Here is a 20,184-nt window from a genome sequence, read left to right on the forward strand (position 1 = left end):
TTTTTATTGTTAACTGCAAACCTGTCCATTTTGATTATTTTATCCAGTTAAAATTTAGCTTTGATTAGTACAGGCATATGAATTACAACTGAATAGAGCTATTGGTCTCCACAGCAAAATACTCAAAATATTTTCATGCAAGAAAAAACCAAAAGCAGGTAGTGAGTACAGCAATTTATATTTTTAATTTCAGTATAAACAATGTATATGTCAGTTCATCTTTCTGTTTTACATGATGGTATAAAGACAACTGTTGTAATACAGTATGTTACACTGATATAATACAATGCAAACTTGATAAAAATAAACCCATTAGTCTTCATCTCTACAGAAGTTAATCATCACTAATTACAGCATTTGACATTTAGTGGGAATAGAATCTATTAATGGGTGGGAACGCTGAACAAAAGCAAAGCAACAGAATGCAGTTATAACAATGATGTAATTTCCTTGAGAATGATGTACCAAAGGATTTTACTGTTCCCTGCTAAAGCACACTGTTCCCTTACTCCATTTTATATAATATCCATAAATGTCAAATGTCAGTTGGGTTACAATCCTTTTGCTCTGATGAATTCAAATAATTTATTTTCTTTGAATTTAAATTCAGCCTCAAGTGAAGAAAAAGTGCTAATATGTGACAAACAGCTCCTTAATTGTGCAGATACAACACAATCCCCTTAAGTTGTGTGGAATTAATTCATATATATCCCCTACCAAAAAAACCAACCCCCAAACACTTATCTTCACAGTGATTCACACAGCACGGTGTAGGAAACTATGGTAATATTATTACAATGTTTTTTAAAGTATTTTTGAATTGGCAAGACACATTGTTTTGATTGAGGCCTAGTAGTTCAAGTTTTGTTGAGCGTACATTAGTTTGCTATTAAAGATTTTGGCATTCTTAAAATGCCTGTATTGTATAGCCAGGCTTCTAACTTTATATTCAGGCATTGAAGACTATAAATACTTAATATCTTAATAGGTGTATATCCATTGGCTCAAACACTGTAAAAAAGAAAGTGTATGCAAGTAACTGTGCCAGCCCAATGGGCAGGCACATATTTCATTGACTTGGGGCATCAGAGTTTGAGTCCTCAACTTTACCACTGTATACCACCTGGGGAAGAAGTGTGCCCTGAACTGCTTCTCAAGCAACCCCTTCTGGCAGATGCTCTAAGCAGCATTTAATAATGGAAGGTGCAATGTCAAAGGGCTCTTTTGAAAACTCTTTATTCATACAAATATCCCAGTGTAGTTAACTTGAATTTTGCCTGAACAAGGGAGGCTAAACTCCCTCCTTGCCCCGCATCTCCCAACTCCTCAGTGGTGGGATTAGTTTTTGAAGTTAAATACATAAAGGGAAAAATAGATTGGGAGAGAAAGGGGAGAAATCAATCTCTGTGCATTTACTCCTCTCCACTATCCCTGCAACTAAAGTTACCTGTTCTAGCACCACCTTTTTGACATTGATTATATTCTAGAAACTCTGATTAGTGGTTTGTTTGGGTTTTTTTAAACCCAACAGACAGTAAGTGCCAGCGTGTCAAAATTTGGGTTAGGAGTCTCCTTTTAAAAAAGCATCCATGTGAGATTTTGTTTAATTACTCAGCAGTTTAAGGACAATCTACTTCAATATCCCTATGTCTGACAATTTGCCACGTATTTAAACATTAGGTCATGTCTAACCTAGGAAAATAAACTGTATTAAAAAGTGCTATCTAACACCTTTTTCTAGGATGTCATAGCCATCTGAACCCTGTCTACTCTGCCATTTAAAAAATGCTGCCTATTTTCCTAAGCTAGACATGGCCTTAAAGAGGTGTGCTAAATTTCCTTATTGTCAACACACATTTTAGTCCAATTGCCCATGCATCAAAACAAATTGTGTGTGTGACTTATCCAGCTAACTGGTCAATATTAGCAGAAGCAAAATATATACACTCTTTGGAATTTTAAAAGGAAACTCCAATTTACTTCAATGTAATTTGTGATAATAAAGACAGCTTCTGCAATCAATGAAATAATGATGTACGCAAGCCCTCGAGTTTGAGAGATTATTTACCAAGATAAAAGATTGAGAGTGGACACAGACAGCACAGCGGTGAAATAATTTCTAACTAAGGTTTTCTTGCTTTGTATTTTCTCCTAGGTATTTTCGCACTATCATTGTAATTTGTCTACCTTTAAAACAGTTTGTTCAACATACCTTACAAGTTTTAAGAATAAAAAGTAAGCACTGCAAGCTGATTTTTGTTTTTAAATAAAACCCTGTATATTCATTGCATCCTTTCAACAGGAAAATAGTGCAGAATTGTCTGTCATCAGACATGCATTCATGGTGATTATTTTCTCACCATGTCTTTATGCTCCATTCCTGTACACAGGAAGAAAACAAATCTCTCTGGATTCTTGTAAAATTCACAATATTGTCTGCATAAAGGAACTGAGCAGATTGGCAGTACAAGGAAAGACTTACACCAGGTATCTATTATCTAATCCTTCCACCTTCCAATTAATAGGTAACCTTTTAGGTATAACAGTCTTGACAGTGCTCCATTGGCTTTCTAAATCAGTGCTTCACCTGGCTAAATCAGTATGAACTAAAAGTCATTCTCTGAAGGCTGGCTTGTGGCAAGTGAATTGGCAGTTTCATTCCAGTTCCTAATGGACGGTTGCATATTACAAATACTACTGTAACTGGCAGTCTTAGAGACAAAGGTTTGAACACACAGAGATTGAACATTTTTTAACCCTTTCTCCAAATCCCACTACTGCTGCCAAACTGGCCTCCTCTCACCAGTAATAAATAAAATCTTGTTGGCTTAAGTCTATATTTATCTGGCCATATTAGATAATACAGTTTGGTTTATCATGCTTTTTCATAAACAAGGTTTCCTAAAGCTTGAATGTACATATACAGACATTAAGTTCCATATTTATAGTAGTGCAGGAAGCTAGTTTATATTATCATTCCCTGAGTTGCTGAGGTGACCCCAAATATAACTCCTTACAATCACAAACTCAGATCCTGTAGCAGGATCCACTAGCAGAGACCTGTCCGTACAGAGTTCCACTGAAGGCAAACAGAATTCTGTATGGTAATCGGAGGTCCATGATAGACGACACCATTGCAGGAGTGTTGGTATAGATATTACAGACTAGAGTTTATTTAGGTCCTCCTCCTCCAGTCTCCTGCCAATTCAGGATTATTCCATAAATACATTTCAGTGCTTTGTCTAGTTAAAAAAAATACTCAAGTAGAAGCCACATCACACTTTCCGTGTGGAGATTGTTCCTGTTTAATATAGCTTACTTCCACCAGGAAAAAAATTTAAGGCCCTGAATATAATTGTAAAGGAGTGTTTAATTGCAGCTGTGTAAGTCATTGTCACACTCAACCACGTGGGACATTTCTCAGGATTAAATACTGCTATGTATCTATTTACCAAGTTTAAACCACCGCTAGGGAAGTTGAACCCTGGAAAGAAACAGCCATTGATCAACTGGCTAAAAGCCGAATGCGTCAGTTGGCGCATGCTGCTTTTGGGAAACTCCAGAATCTATTTTGCAGTATTTGGGAAGTCTGCTTCCCAATAAGGATTATTCTGACAACGATACCTAGAGATGACCCAGATGATCTGATGAGTTTAGAATGTAAAGTATTATACATAGCCTCAGAATGTTTTAAAGAAGATTAATTGAGACCTGAGTTGCAAAGGTTCACCCTTAGACCTAGGTTTCAATATAGATATGAGTTACCAAATTAATTCACTACAATAAATTCAGAGTTTATATTTAAAAACAAAACAAATAAAATAAGTTACATAGAATAACAGATCTGAATTTTTTTTCTACAACCCTGAATAGGGTAGTTTTAGACAAAACTGAGCAGGAAGGTGGTTTAGGAATGCAAGACCAGAAGTTTGTTGGGAGCTTCCAGTTTAGGTTTTAACTTTAAATGATCTATTTTGAGATCTCTATTAACTAACATCTATCATACAAAAAGGCAACACAGTGAGAAGCTGAAATCTTAACATTTCAGTAAAGTGCAAGAGCTTTTGAATACACATATGGCTTTGCTATGACCTTAGTTGAGGTGTAGAATTCAAAGATGGTGATGCCAGGTTCTTTACTATTTTACTGAGGTTGGCAATCTTTTCTTCTAAGAAGTAGTTTTTCTTCTCGGCAGTTTTCTGTCGCTGTTCGGTCATCTCCAGAGCTTTCAGCAATTGTGCGTTCTCAACATAGAGATCCTTAACCATTGCGTCGGCTTTAGTATTCTTGGAGAGCTAAATAAATATATAAAAATTACTCCCAGCTCTTTAGACATAAAGAGATACAAGTGAAAGCAGTGCTGTGTTCAGGCAAGCTGCTGGTTCAATTTATAGTTAGCACCCTCATATCCATGCAGTCATCTAGTGCATGAACATGATGATTTTATATAAACAGCAAAAGCACATACCAAATTGGATATTCCCATTCGTTATAAATGAAACATATCCTGGTGTTTATGGGCACTACTAGTACCTTGAAGGCGGAAAGAGCTTGTGCAAAGTCAGATATGAGACACGTATTATAGATCCACAAATCAAGATCTGCAAACCCTTGCTCATGTAAGTAGTGCATATAAGAGTTTGTAGACTCATGCCTCAATTCCTTAAGGCTGGATAAATTCTCATACAAGAACCCATCAGCCCACAGTGGGAGACGACTTCAATTAGGCGTGTGCGCTCAGTCCTATAGATACAGCTGATGGAAAGTTCTGGAACACAGGCTTCCCCTGCGTAACTGGGTGAAGTGCACCATAAGTCCAGTACGCCTTCTTTGTTCATTTGATAGCAGCCCTTTGGTGGGTGATTTGGGGCTATGGTAAGGGCAGTTGAACCCTGTCTGACAGTACTGCACCTCATTCATGGGTGGGTGAGTAAAATCTCTTGGTCTCCCACTTTACAGGGGAGTCCCACTGCAAGTGAGTCCAGAACTCCAGGGATGATCCCACAAATGACTATAGTTCCCCCTGCCTGGGCCTTCCACAGCACTGTTGTCCCAAATCCCTTGTTCACCTGAACAACTAGCATGGTCTGCTCAGGGATTCTCTTCTGGCCATAGACTCTTGGTACTTGAATGTAATGCTTTAGCCATATGCTTGGCCATATTAATCTGCCCGGCAAATTCACTACCAGATATTGCAAATCTTTCTGGAGACCAACAGTCGTCTTCTTCTCTTCCTTCCACTCAACCCCTGCTGAAGAAAGACCTCGCTGCCATTTCTGGAGATGTCTACCAATCACTGCTCCTCTTTAAATGAAATTAAAATGAGTGAACCCAGAGACCGCCCTGGCCGCCTGAGGATTGGGAGATCTTAGTTTTCCGATTTCTCTGGCCACTTGGGTTTTGAACCTTTGGAAGCTTTGTTGGATTTAAGATGCAGGTCAGCCACTTGTATAGTGAAGCCTGCATTTTGGAACTGTCCAGCAAAGCTACCTCTATGGGACTAAATTTAATTAAAACCAGTCATCTCCAGCTTTTGGTGGATAGATTTTGGTGGATTTTGGTGGATAGATTGGGTCATTCTGAGGGAACTATAAGGAACAAAAACTGTCTCACCTACTTGCATCTAATATGCCAACAAAAATTGCAGTTTTTAATAAACCTGTTGACTGTTCTCTAAGATAAGTATTTTCAATTTCCTCTTGAGTAATCTGATTTAATAGCACATCCCCCAAACGTAGCCCGCCTGACTGAATATAAAATTAATATAAGTTAAATAATTCATATACAAGACTTAAAATCTGATTTTTAGAATGGATTTTCATTCACCATGAACTCCTATGTGCATTGAAAGAGTGCACACCATTTGTGACATGGAGAGGAAAATTAAGTACACATCCATGCTCAATATACTAGTCTACATGCATTGAATCTGCTCATTCTCATCTACTGTCTCCCAAATAAGAGATCTTAGCTGTACACTTTTCAGCCCTGAACTGTGAAATAAACTTGAGTGTTAGTGTAATTTATTTAGTGAGACTGCTAAAAAGCTCACTGGACTTCATAGGCATTTTGTTTTTTCCAATAGGGAAGAGATGAATAGGTAATTCAGAAAATGCTTGTATCCTAATAAAGGTAAACAAATAAAGACCACGCTGTATGTCTGGGGAAGTTTTTCTCCTGTCATGTGCTATAAATCCTTGGAGAGAATGTCCCAAAAGTGTAATCTTTGGGAAAGTACCTTGTCTTTCTCTTCTCCCAAGTATAGCCACTCCTCAATTAAGATCCTTCTCCCAAATTGGAGAGGTTTATTTTCCAGAATCTGGTCCTTAAAAACATCTTTAACCAAGTGTGCTGTGATTTAGCAGAAGCATAAAGGGCTTTTACAGTCTACTTTGAACAAAAGGCCAGTCTGGCATACTTTGCTCGCTTAAATTTGTACACAAGGTATGAGAGATCCTAGGAGAGGAATGGTAAGGCTTACTTGTTCTTTCAGTTGGTTCACTTTATCTTGGAGAAGCCTCTTCACAAGCTTCAGTTTCTGTTCAACATCCATCATACGTTCTTCCATCATCTTTAAAAGCTGAGCATGGCCCCCCTAAAAGATGAACAGTTATGTAAGAGTTAAGTCATAAAGATACAAATTGCTTTTTGTCTCCTCCCAGGTGATACTGGGCTAGGAGACAAAGTTGGCAGCCAATATGAGTCTGCTTTAAAAGATGGGCTCATATCCATTATGCAGTTCATGTAGGCAAATATTTATGCACTTACTTTAAAGGGACACTGTCAACATTAAAATTATTTTAGTCTTATTAGCAATACCTTAGATTACTACATTTAACAAATCTAGTTTACTTTCATATTTACTTTTTGCTTTCACTGCAATTAAAATCAGACCTGACAGTTTTGACTTTTGGTTCTCAAGTTCTAGACAAAGTTCTATTGTGTTTGCGTTCACTACAACGGGAACAAAAATCAGATCAATGAACATATTTTTATTTTGTAAAATATTTTTACTAAATTGAAACTTTAAGGCATAAAGTTTGACAGTGTCTCTTTAATGTCAAATAATCCCCACAACCTTCAGTCTTTAAAAATAAAAGATCAGACTTGCTACTTCTCCAAACTAGATTTTTTACTCCCTTTATTAGAGCTGTAGATTACAGGCTTCTGGCTATTCAGAAATGTAATCAGCCTCCTTCTGTCAGTTCTTCAGCAATAAGGACTCACAAACCAGCTGAAACAATAATTTACTGCCTTGAGAGTGCCTGCAAAAATCAGACTGTCCATTGCAATTTCCCTGGAGCAGATGGGAAAAGGAGGCAGATTGTAAAGAAAGGTATTTGGAGGCATTTTGGTAATTAGTAGTCATAGGAAAGGAAATAGAAAAAGAGTTAGTTTAAATGCCAGTTTGTTACCCATATTTTAAAGACGTCTGAGTGTTAGCCAAGAGTCACTGATAAAATTCTAAATGCTGAAGGGGCCCATAAGCAAGCCACTTTTTTACATGAGATGGGGCGCTAACGAGAGGCTGGAGTGTGTATATTTTACTGGAGCAGAATAGTTGCTTGTTAATTTAGAACAGTTTCTATTATGGAGGGAATTGCAATTAGTATTATATTTTACCTGAAGAGGTGTCAAAAGATTCTCAATAGAAGGGGTTTTATATATACTTATAAACAGTAGTTCAGAATCACACGAGTCATGTAGCAAGTAGTATATAATGCAGTTGGATTGGATACTTTTCCAGAGGGATTTAATATAAAATCTAGCACTAAGCAGAACTTACTGTAACAAGTTCTACCCAAAATATTTTTATCTTTTTACATTTAGTAGTATTCGCTGAAAAATCGGTTATAAATATTTTTGTTTGGCTGTCAGGGCATGACGTGAATAATTTGATACGTTTAACTGTATGTATTGTTGTTGTAGCTGCTTTGGTCCTAGGATGGGAGAGAGACAAGATGGTGAGGTAGTATCTTTTACTGGACCAACTTCTGTTGGTGAAAGACACAAGATTTCAAGGTCCACAGCTTTCTGAAGAACTCCTCTGTGGAGCCTGAAAATGTCTCTTTCACCAACAGTATTTGGCCCAATAAAAGATATTACCTCACCCAACTTGTGTCTCAGTTATGACTGGGTAAAATGTACAGGTCTCAGCAGATATTTTTTTGTGGTTCTGGTTTGTAATCCCTGAGTTGTGTGATCAGCTGAATTTGAGAACATCAATCGAAACTTAAGTTTGACCTGATTAGCATATGCATCCATATAGCATTCTTTTGATGTTACAGGAAGAGAGGAAATGCACTCCAAGTAGGTCAGGTTCATTCAAAAGATGTGAACCTCAGTGAGTTCAAGACAGTTTTTTTTTGTTTTTTAAACAGAAGTTTCACACAGCTTGTACTCCAAGTAGACAAGAGCTAGGCTACAAAGCTGTAAATGTTTATACACATCTGTTTAAATAATGTTGAAGCCTATCTTAAAAACAGTAACTGCTGGGAAACATGGGAATACTAAGAATTGTGATTTGAGATGGACTTCTGTCATTAATGGATACTACTTTTCCCACCCAGTTTTTAAATCCAACACTGCACAGGAAGTGGATGCTTGAGGCCTAATTCCTTCATCAAATGGGCACATGCAACTCCTGCTAAAAACGCATGTGCAGCTCCCACCCAAGTGGAGGACAGAATGTGGGTCCATGTTATTACACAGTATGTAATATCCCCATCTGCAATATCAGAGAACAGTAATAATAAATACTATGGCCAACATTTTTTTTTTTTTTTTTTTTTAGAAAAGCTGAAATACTGTAGTGAGTTTGAACCGTATGATACATTAGTAAGACAAAAGACGTAGTGTTATATTTAAAACATTTTATTTCTCAGTTACATCAAAAAGCGTCATCTTTCCCTGTTAAAAAGTTTATACATCTTGTACAAAACTCAGTATAAATAACCCAGATTTTCTTCAAATTTCATATATAAAAATTAGTACCTTTTGATAAAAATAGTTACAACCATTTGAGAAAAATAGTGTATTTCTTTCCACATTGAACAAATCAACAATTTAAATAACATAAATAAAAAGGATGTGTAAAACAAATTGAAAATGACAGCTTGTGAATTTTCTTCACAAAATAGATTCTACACAAATAAATAGGAAAAACAATACTGTAGAGGCTTAATATTTTTTTTTTTTAAAGCACAGAATAATTTGATCCTCAAGTTTCTCAGCTTATGCCAGTTTGAGTGTATGTAAGTTTATCATTGTAAGGAATCAGATCATTAGCAGCCAAGCTTTCAGAGGTGCCCAATCCTCCTGTAGGAATCTGCATGCACTGCTCGCTGCTCCGGTAGCAAGGCCTAGAGAAAGAAGGCAAGTGGGACACTTCACCCTGATATCAAGATTTTTTTTTAAAGTATATACACTGCTACTAAAGTAAACCACCACCACCTAAGCAAGCAAAGCAAAGCAAAGCAAAACAAACAAAAGCAACAGTCATCACAGAGCATGCAGAGAATCACAAATTATGTTTTTCTAAATATTAGTACCAGCACTACACAAATGCAGAAGACATTCAGAAAGTGTTTTTGCAGGGAAATTTTTTTGGGGTGGGGAATGTCAATTCACTTTATGCAGTTGCTAATTAGAAAAAATGAAGCAGTAAACTACTGGTTAGAGAAATACAACTGCCACAATATGTATATAGTCTCAAGATTGTTTGGGAGACTAGCAGCAGCTGTCTAATTCAACTATATGAAAAAAGAGTTCCCAGTATTTCCATTATAAACCTAGTTTATAAAGAGTCTATACCTGGGACACACAAATTTGCTCTAGGCTGAAACTGGATACTGAAAGGGGTTTCACTACAATGAGTTGCAATTTACATTTTTCAAATTCAAAAAACAATCTGGAGGAAGCTTTTTGGAGTTCATACTGCTTTAAGGCAGGATAATGTGAAGGACAATCAATTTTTTAAAGTATTTTGGATAGATTAGTGCATGTTAGAAAGGGTGGCAATAAGCAAGTGCAGATTCTAAACATATGGAAAAAGAACTGGTTAGGTGACAGGGGGCACTTTGTAAGGTTACTGTATATAGAGGAGGAAGTGAAAGTACAGGGATTGCTTTTGAGGCTAATATTTCCAATTCTGTCTGCAGTATATGTGACACAGGAAAATAGCCAAGTTTGCACTCAGCACCAGACAGACCAAAAAATAAAATAATGTACATGAAAGGTCTAGTATGAGTAACAAAGACAGCTCAAGAGTTTCAGTTTAGAGCACTTGAAGTCATTAGTACAAAAACAACAATCTTGCAGGGCAACAGCGTGGGAGCAATTATAGATGGAACTAGGACAGAACAACACGGCTTATGACCAAAAAAAAAGCAAATAAAACTGGGACAGAAAAGGAGCACAGAGTACAACTCAAACAAAAAGTTTATCAACACCACTCTACTTGTATGCATATTTACTGTGCTCAATTTTAGGCACCTTATTTTAAGAAAGGCCTTGGAGCTAGAAAAGTTCTATAGGAGTGCAGCAGCAGGAGCAACATCAGGGCTAGGTGGGTTAAACTTACACACATAGCATGGAAAATCTGGGATTGTACTCACTGGTGAACTGATGGTGAAGAGGGGATATGATGCAAGTTTTCAAGATGCTAAAGGGGACATTGAAACGTAGATAAGCTCTCAACTAAACGTTACCCTAGGAATCAACTAAGAAAAAACAGCAAGATGTTTTTACAAAGGAATGTTCTATCTTGTGCTGAACTGGAAGCAGCTGACAAAAATTTAGTCCTTGTCCATTCTGGAAAGTGCTCCGGTTTAACAAAATAGATTTAAAAAAATAAAATCGATCTAGAGCAAGAGCTACCCAGCTGCTTTTGCTCTTGCTGGGAGCCGAGGCCAGCTGCAGCTCCCTTCCCCCCAGTTTAAATGATAATCAGCTGTTTTAAACATTTAAACAGCTGATTATTGTTTAAACATTTAAATGCTTAGGCTTTTACATCCCTAGTATAAAAAAGGCTTTATAGAGATACACAATAGGAAGATTTACAAGTGATTCACCTGCAGAACCACTAGTTATAGCATGTTTATGCTTGATCTCTCAAACAATGAAACTTTTTCATGTTTTCAAAAGAGCATAAACAAGCTTAGGTACTCAAGGCAGTTCACAGTATGTCAACTTGCAGAGGCTGCCATAAGACTGCTTTTTGGTTTGCTTTTAAATAACAAAATCCCAAATTAAACCTTACTCTACCTTTCACACTCTTCTTTTTGACCTAAGACCTCAACATACGGTAACATCACCTCTTCATCATCAGAGTGCCTGACAGAAGACCTTACATACAATATAATGTGTATTTAATTCATCCTGCTATGCTTGCCTTTACTTTATCTACTTTTGGATGATGTGTGTCATCCTTAAATATTTAATGCAATTTTTTTTTACAAGTATCACAGAAGAGGTTTGTCATTTTTGTTGAAAAAGTCCATTCAAGTACATAGCATTTAGCAGGAGTGTGAATTTTCAATAGAGCTATCCTTTCACCCCACCCCAATTTCTAAAGAGCCTACATGTTACTGAGACCACAAAGTATAGTGCATTATAAATTGATTGTCATTATTTTTATGCTGAAAAAGTATACTGTGTTTTAACTCCTTTTCCCAGGATACACTTTGTACTTCTGTAAATAATGAAGGGTCCCCTCACCTTCTCATACCATTCTGAAGAGATAGCATTGTGACAAGTTTCTTTTACCCCATGAAATTTAGAACACTATTGCTAGATAAAAACAAATAAATTGAGCATGTTCAAGAACTCCTCCTACTAACTTAACAAAAAAAAATCAATTTTTGAAAGCCCAAGGTTTTAAAAAAAATGCCACAGAGCTTAGTGTATTTTGCATGCAAGACTATGTTTAAATTTAAGCTTTTGTATTTAAGAGATATGGGGAAAGTGTTTACAGCAGTTTGTTGTTTTTCTTTTTAATCCAAGTTATCTGAAACTCTACCTTCCCCCACAAAAGGAAGTCATTCAAACATTCCGGTTTACATCTAAGGTAAACCAACCTTTTGGGACCTCTTTTGTTTTTGAAGCAATTTAAAGTGGCAGAGAAACTCCCCAAACTGTAGTTTACACTGGAAATGCCAACTTTCTTACCAGTGCTTCTGCATTATTGCCTATAAACTGATTTCTTGCACATTTGGGTTATACTTTATTGTTCAAACAGAACAAGAAACTGGATGACAACCTCATGTGAATGGTGGTTGCAATTTAGGCTTTGAAAATACATTTTAAGTTTTCCTTCAGAAATGGAAATGGTATATAAACTTTATCATACCACCACCTTCCAGAAGCTCTCCTCCTAGCACCTGACAATAATGAAGCTGCGGTGACATTTTCAGAAGTGGTTTTTTTAAGTGTCTGTATTGTGTCAGGCAACATTTGATACTCCTAGACTCCCTGTGGCAGTAATATAGTTTGCTAGTTCTGTATGTTTTAGATACATGTATTTGTGCAATTTATAGTTGTGCTGTACCTTTAAATTATAGTTCGATACTTGCTCACATATTAACAATCTGAATAAAACAGTACACCGTCAAATCAAAAACATAGATTAAAAGGAGAAAAGCTAGAAATATCTAGATGGGAATGGTTAATACTCAGGAACGTTAGACTGCACAATTAAGCTACAGTCTCAGTCAAATGATATGCAAAATGAAGGCGTGTCATACAGATATCTGTGTTAGGAAGAGATCATTATTTTTGAACTGGCATAAACAGAGAAAGGATAACATCAGAACAGAAAAAAAGAGGACAACTAATCAGAACCATTTTCTAACTCAAGCTGCACAGTAAAGAGGGTTGTACCTGTGGCATGTTTGTTTCAGAGGGTCTATTTTCAAGTTCTTCCTGCAGCCGTTGACTCCTCCTCTCTGCCTGCTGTAGCTGATGATGGAGTTGCAGGAACTGCTCCTTGGGCACCATAGTACAGCCTTGCTGCTGGAGCTGCTGCAGCTCCCGAGAATGCGGGGGTTGGCTAAGCATCACACTGGAGTTCGCGCGTAGCATCTGAGCAATAAAATAAAACCCGTCATCAGGAGTGATGTTGTTTAGAAGAGATATTTAGAAAACAGGCATCTGTTCGCATATGCTACAGGACCCTAGTGGAAACCAGCTTCAAGTCTTCAGCAAGCTCTTTTTCTGCATAACTGAGTCAAACAAACATGATCTGATGGTGAACACATGGGCTGTATTAGCTATTCTGCAACAGCTGTATTTTTTTTACCCGCAGTAAAAAGTTACAAGGTTAAAAAAAGCTTTGTTTGTTTTCTAACAGGAAAATTGCATGCATTTGTGTTTTAGTCTAATGAAATCTGAACTTTGAGCCATGTTTTCCTGGGCTCAGTTTAAAATTTAGGCTAGTTACTAGTAAGAACCCATCAAACTTAAATTAGCCATTGGTAATTTTTAATTTCAGTATTAATTTTGTTTTAGATTTGATCTGAAAAGTGTTAAGTTTAGTATTAAGGCACAGCCAAAACAACCCACCAGGGGCTTGGCAAGAGGAAGCAATGCAACTATTGGCTTGGTAAAATGGGCTCAGTTCACTCCATTCTGATCCAAAGCTTTACCAAAGTTCAGAAGTGCTCAGATATGTGGTTTTGGTTTAGGATCCAGCTCTAGTTCCTGGAATTTCATTAAGATTCCAAAAGCCATTTCCCTAAAAGAACACGGCGAGTAGGATATTTTCAGCTCAGTGGGTGTGGGATTTAAGTCATATAATGCTACTCATTATATCCCATTCAGATTTGTGTGACTAAAGTCTGAGTCTTTAGATTTACCCCTACAGCTGGAAAACTGAAGCCTGTATAGTCTCAGTTACTCAAGTGATGCCTCCAGCTATAGGCAGAGATGGCCAACAACCAAACAGCAGTTCTACTTGTGGGTACAGAAATGGAGTCTTGGAGAGGGCCCTATAGATATGAGTGAGTTTAACAATCTGAATAGATTTAATTACTGTCAAAACCTGATGCCTTGTCTAGCCTAGAAAAGGTTTGCCAGTATAGCTATCCCAGCAAACCCTCCTTGTGTAGATATAGCATATACCCGCAAAAGAAGTGCTTTTCCAGTCATAGTTTATACTGGTCCCCAAGTGAAATAAGCTATACTTTCCAAAGCACTTTTATGCCAGTATAACAGTGTCTAAAATAGACCTTTTCGCATATAAATACGTTAGGAGGAGAGAACAGGAATCATGTCCCTAACCAGTCTGACATACTAGCAAAACATGTGGGGGGACCTGGCCTGTGAGGTTCTGACGTCTCTCATTCTGACAAAATGCTGCTTTCAAGCAGTGGGATGAGACAGCATCAGATGAGGGCAAGCCTGCAGTGTCATTTCTGACATCACATTACAAACATGGAAGCCTCAGCATAATAGGTTGGGAGTTGTCTGACAAGTTTACAGATTAGAAGCCATTTGTTTTGTTTTAAATACCCACACAATTCAACATGTGACTATTTAAGTTAACATTTTTCCAGACATTAACAACTGAATTTAAAAACAAGATTCCAGGCAAAATTAGTTTATATCTAGAATAATTTGTGATATTTGAAAACAAACAAAACCACACAGTCAAGATATGGAGATTTTTAAAAGACCAATATGCAGAATGCATTTGAATAAGATTGGAATTGTTCTATTCTTGTTCAACTATTAGATGTACAATAGTTTTTTAAAAGGCTGCGTAATTAACCTGATACCTCAAAACACCTACACTGGTCTCTTGAGGAAGGTGTTTGTGATTTTTTAGTTCTGCGAGCATGATATTGCTTTTTCCCTCCCAAGTGGTGTGATTAAGAAGGATGTGTCAGCTAGCGTTTGTGCTTTTACTCCTTGGGCATGTCTATATTGGGAACCATAGTGGTACGAATTCTCCTGTGCCTTGTCCATGCTATGCTATAGCTTTCACCTTTGGCTGCCCTGGTGTAGGAAAAAGGAAGTTACAAAATGTTCTCAGTATAAACAAGGCATGTGTGTTTAATTTCTACAGAACTTTCTCCTGAATCAAAAACAGTGTTCAAAAGCTAATGTCCTCCTTTTCCTAACATACAGACTAAGTAAGAATTCTATCCATATTCTCTGTTGATCTGATGGGATTTATCAAAAAAGTATTTCAGATAACAGGACACAATAAAACACAGTAATTGCTAGTGGAGGAATCTAGAACATGGGTACCAATGTTAGCAGTACCTCAAGAGACTAAAGTCAGGGAAACATTTGTCAAGAAATAAAACAAACCAGTATAATCTTTTGCCATGCTAATATGCTGGGAAAAGAGGAGCAGTAGTTGAACTCCTTAAAAGATTAAGTACGTCACTTAGTCTGACTATATTTAAAAGAGTGCCCGGCAGTTCAGTGAAAGGCATGCAAAATATCCAATGTTAATGAAGAGACATCGCCACCCCTCTCAAAAAGTAAATGGCCATTGAATAAATGAAAAAAGAAAAATGAAATTTCAGAGCCACTTTTCATTTTGTGATATCCAATGTTTAGTCTTCTCAAAAGACTATCAGTTATGACTTTTCAAATAATCTTGGGAACAGCCTTTGAAAAGTATGCCACATTTCTGGACCTACAGGACAGAACGTTCATGACGTATCCACATCCTTTTGTATAAGCAGTACAGCGTTTGAACTAAATGTATTCATAGTTATATTACAATGAACAGTGACTCCTTTAGCGATATGGAGTGTTACAAACTCAATACAATTAATATTGAAATAAAGAAACTAATGAGATTTCTCCATGCTATGGTAGTACATTGAAAGTGATTGATCTACCTTCACACACTATCTCAGACAGAGCACTGCACCCTTCTCTGCTAGTTCCAACCACTGAGTTCTAGGCACAGGTTAGCCACAAACAAGAGGAGAACAAGCACAAGAGAGAAAGTCAGAGTAGTTAGGATGCACAAAGTGCCAAGTGAGTTTTATGCACACCTGTTGGGAAAAGGTCATGAAAGATGACAGAAAAAACTCTTACATGTTACTAGATAAAGATTTACAAGAGAATGCAATTCCATGTGTGGAGATGAGAAAGGAACAGCCAAAACATTCAAAGTCTAGTCTAATAGTATATCTGGGTTTTATGATTTCAATTTTCTTACATGTAATGGAAAATTTAATATTTTTTGAGCATATATAAAAACAACAGGATTTTGGACATCCTGTCAGCCACTAATATCCCTTCTTATGGAAATGTCACAGTAACATAAAATGTTACACTGAATTACTGTTTTCTCTGAGTTTCTACTATGGGCCTATTTCTAGCCCATTATCTAGGCATTTTTTCAAGTGTTTTATAATATATCTTGCTATGCAAGTATCCTCTGGGAGATATTCTCCTTATTTTGGCACAAGGCTTGATTTTGCTTCACCATTCTCGCTTCCAAATTCAGAAGATAAGGTTAGACAGAAGGTCATGAGTTCAAGGTTCACGTTTATCTGGAAAATATTCCCATCACAGAAGATGAGGGTTGGAAGAGACCTCAGAAGGTCATCTAGTCCAACCCTTTGCTCAAAGCAGGGCCAACCCCAATTAAATCATCCCAGCCAGGGGCTTTGTCAAGCCGGGCCTTAAAAACCAATAAGGATGGATTTATTTTCATAAATAGGAGAAACCTTCTAAATTGTATTTTCCACAAACTTGTTCAAACACATACAAAAATCAGACAGACTAAGAAGTTAGGAGTACGGGACATTTTTTTCCCCCCCTTTTCTTTGGTCACATGAGCCATCTTGTGCTGCTGGCCCTTGAAAGATGAATTCAGAGTAAGACCCCCAGAAAGTTGCTATTTTCCAGCAGGACAAGTACATTTGTCTGATATTTGGTTATGTTAAAAAGCAACCTTTTCAAAATGAACATGCATGGTCATTAGCTGTAAGAGGTTACAAGACAACAGTTTTACACATTTATAACCAACAGCTCCCTAAAATTATATTTGCATGCTAATGTTACTAAATAGGGTTTGGACAGGAACAGAGTCTTACCCTTGTCCTTGGATACATAAAATCTGTCCCTTTGTCTTCCATTTGATCATGAGCCTGAAGTAGCTGTAGTTTCTTCTCACAAATTATGACAAACATCCCCCTTGGTAGGAGCACATTTGTCATGAAGCATAATTCCTCAATTAATCAGGATGTGACTGGATATTTGCGAGAGATTTCTACCTGGCCCACCTTATCAATTTAAGTTTGCACATTAGTGTATCATGTTTCTATTGTAGTAAGACCAGGAAAATATCTTTACACCACCTATAGATACCAGTCCCATTCTTCTCTATTCAATATCGTTAACATTTATTGAAAGGTACCTCCGTTAGTTGTTCATCCAGTTTGACTTGCTTTTTTCTTAGCCTTTCATTTTCCAAATTGATGGTTTCCAATTCATGCTCAAGTGAATTCATCTGACTGATCTGTAAAAATACAAAAATCTTCCCTTAGGAATATAGTTTGGCTGGGAAAGAACTGTCTATTTAACAGAAATACCCAGAAAAAATTCTGAGATATGGGGGATGCTTTCCTGGAAGAAACTGAATAATCCTATTAGATGCCTGCCCCCTACCTCCCACTTGCCTCTGCTCATTTCTTCCCCCCTCCAGAATTTGCATCTTTTTTTATTTTAGTCTAATGATTTCCTTTTTTTGCCCCTTCAGTTTTTCTGTACATAAAATAAGACACCCTAAAGATGTAAAACGTTGCACATCTACACCATTCATGTAATCTATTTATCTATAAACACAGAAAACCCTAGAGACCCTTCCCATATGCAACCAGATTTCACAAGTGCAGCACACAACTCACAAAGATTTCTATGTAGCTAAGTAAAATTACAAGCATTTCATCTGATCAAACGTCATTACAACAAATGTAAGTGATGCACTGAAGCCAGAAAAATAGTAATTTATTTTACAGTCTGAAACTAACCTTCCTGTGAGCAGAGGATAGTTCTTTCTGAAGCTGTTCACACTCTCTCTTCAAGCTTAATTTCTCTTGCTCTATGGCTTTCAAAATAGCAGACGGGCTTTGATGTTTTTGGAGCTTCAAGGAAAAGATCGCAGATTCCAGCTGCCGGATCTAGTGAGAGCACAGATTGAACAAGGAACACAAAAAGGCTTTTGTTTTCTAGTCACGTTTCCACTGGACAGCGTGTCCAAACTGACTTGATCTAATGCGAATCAAACTGCACTGAACTGAACTAAAATGTAAGCTACCAACCTAGCCACAATATTTTCTACAACTTTTTATACATTTAGTAAAATAACTTTGAACAGAATCTGCCCTTCCCCCGACTACTGGGAGCCAAAACATTTGCGAATTCAAGTAAAGGATCTTTTTTAAAAAGGGAAGTGTAATGGTTTTCAATTAATTTACAAGACAGCACGTAGCAGTTTTCTGTTCAGGTTAGATTAAACATGCTGAGTTCTCTCTCAACCATCAAGTCTCCCTAAAAAGGAGCGCTGTTTAAAACAAAAAAGTTCATAATAAGCCTTGGTCTACTCTTAAAATTATACCAAAATAGCTAGTAAAGGGTGTGAAAAACCACACACCCCTCACTGCCCTAGCTATGCCAACAAATCCCCCAGCATAGACGAAGCTATGCTGGCAGAAGAGCGCTTCTGCTGGCATCGGGGAGGTGATAGCAATCCTGTTATGCAATCCTACTGTGACATTTCTATTAAAAAACCAGTGAGCATCATTTTTTGTGGTATTACAAGTTACAAAAACGGGCATCACCACAGTTACCTTCTCCCTGGAGTGAGTTAGATCTGTTTTACTGCTCTGGACTTCTCTCTGGAGCCTTTCGTTCTCTTGCCTCAGCAGCTGCTGCTCCTGTGTAATCAGCTGCTCCAGCTCATCCCAGTACAGCTTCTTCTGCTGGTTCTGCAGCCCTGAGGAATGCACAGCCAGTTCTAGAACCCGATTCTTAAGACAGACAGAATTGCAGGGTTAGGCCTTAAAACAAAGCAGCAGACATTTTCTGTCTTCAGAAAGATTTTACATTTATCAGGAATCCCGTAAGCCCTGGTATTTACAAAATGAATTTCTGTTTCCCTGCTTCCCCACATCCTATTTCTTTCAAATAACCAACGTACTAATCACAGGGGAAAAAAAACGGAGGGTTTTCCTCTTAGCTGAAACCACAGATGACAAGTCTCCACTTAAATGTCAGAATGGTTAACAGGAGTGTACTTAGTCCAACTTTAAAAATCAAGCAAGCTGCCCCATTGTCAAGCCTCATCGGGCAAGTAATAGCATGCGGTTTTATAGTCAACAATAGCGATAAGTAGGTTCTGGTTATAAAATTCAGAAAAAAAAGCCTCATCTCTCTTTTCCATGTGGACACAACGAATTTCATAATTATAAACCATGCAAGCAAATAGCGTTTGAACTCATGGTAGTGATGACAAGATTGCTTCCTACACCCTTTCCAAGTAATAGCGTTCCTTATCTCTTACAGAAGCAAAGTGGAAGGCTGTTATAATGAACTTTTTTTGAAAAGACAACGGAACTGAAATTTGAGTCTGTTTGCCAAGCATTAGTTTCACTGGTTAGGACGTTTGCAGTCTAAAAGTCTCTGAAGCCCACTCTGGTACAGGACTGTAGTTACACCTAGTCAGTGGGATAAATAACTATACAGCTTTCTTTTTTTTTTTTTTTTTTGGGGGGGGGGGGGGAGGGAGGGGAAGGTTTACCTGGAGGCAGTGTAAAAATACTCCCTTTAATGAGAAAGATCATTTACATAAGAAGTTCTGATTGAGCTTAACCTGCCCCAACACTATATTTTACATCTATTTTAAGTATAGTTACCATGGATCTGAGCGTGGGGTACAGCTGTAGAGGACCTGCTAAAACTGATGACACACAGATGTCCTTCCCTTCTTGTAAAGATAACAAAAAACTATTCCTTTTCTCCTTTTGTATTCTTTGAACACAAGCACTAGACTGATGGAAGAGTTGGCTAAGCCTTCTTCTATTCTGGCTTCCTCAAAGAAACCTGACTGTAAGGTGCTGTTCTTTACAGGCCTTTGTAATGGAAATCCAAAGCTGAAGGGTTCTCGGATACAAGCCTTCTGTGAGCCCGATCTTTCTATAGCTAATCAGGGTGTCT

General features: G+C 37.4%; 1 protein-coding gene across 5 annotated transcripts in view; it reads right to left on the reverse strand.

Moving 5' to 3' along the window:
* Positions 1–612: 612 nt before the first annotated feature.
* Positions 613–20,184, reverse strand: part of NIN (ninein) — a 103,315-nt gene continuing 83,743 nt past the window's right edge. For 2 of the 5 annotated variants that reach the window (XM_067554752.1, XM_067554751.1), the window contains exons 25-30: positions 18,819–18,998; positions 18,000–18,149; positions 17,387–17,488; positions 12,880–13,080; positions 10,617–10,663; positions 8,864–9,362 (exon numbers count right to left, since the gene is read on the reverse strand). In XM_067554752.1, coding sequence (XP_067410853.1) covers positions 9,230–9,362; positions 10,617–10,663; positions 12,880–13,080; positions 17,387–17,488; positions 18,000–18,149; positions 18,819–18,998 — 813 coding nt within the window. In that variant the 3' untranslated portion in view covers positions 8,864–9,229. Of the gene's footprint in view, positions 4,296–6,481; positions 6,596–8,863; positions 9,363–10,616; positions 10,664–12,879; positions 13,081–17,386; positions 17,489–17,999; positions 18,150–18,818; positions 18,999–20,184 lie in introns of those variants that run through there. The other 3 variants (XM_067554755.1, XM_067554753.1, XM_067554756.1) reach the window with 2 other exon arrangements.

Source organism: Emydura macquarii, unplaced genomic scaffold (genome assembly GCF_026122565.2).
Source record: "Emydura macquarii macquarii isolate MOO-44397 ecotype Brisbane River unplaced genomic scaffold, CSIRO-AGI_Emac_v2 contig_1551, whole genome shotgun sequence".
NCBI lineage: Eukaryota > Metazoa > Chordata > Testudines > Chelidae > Emydura > Emydura macquarii.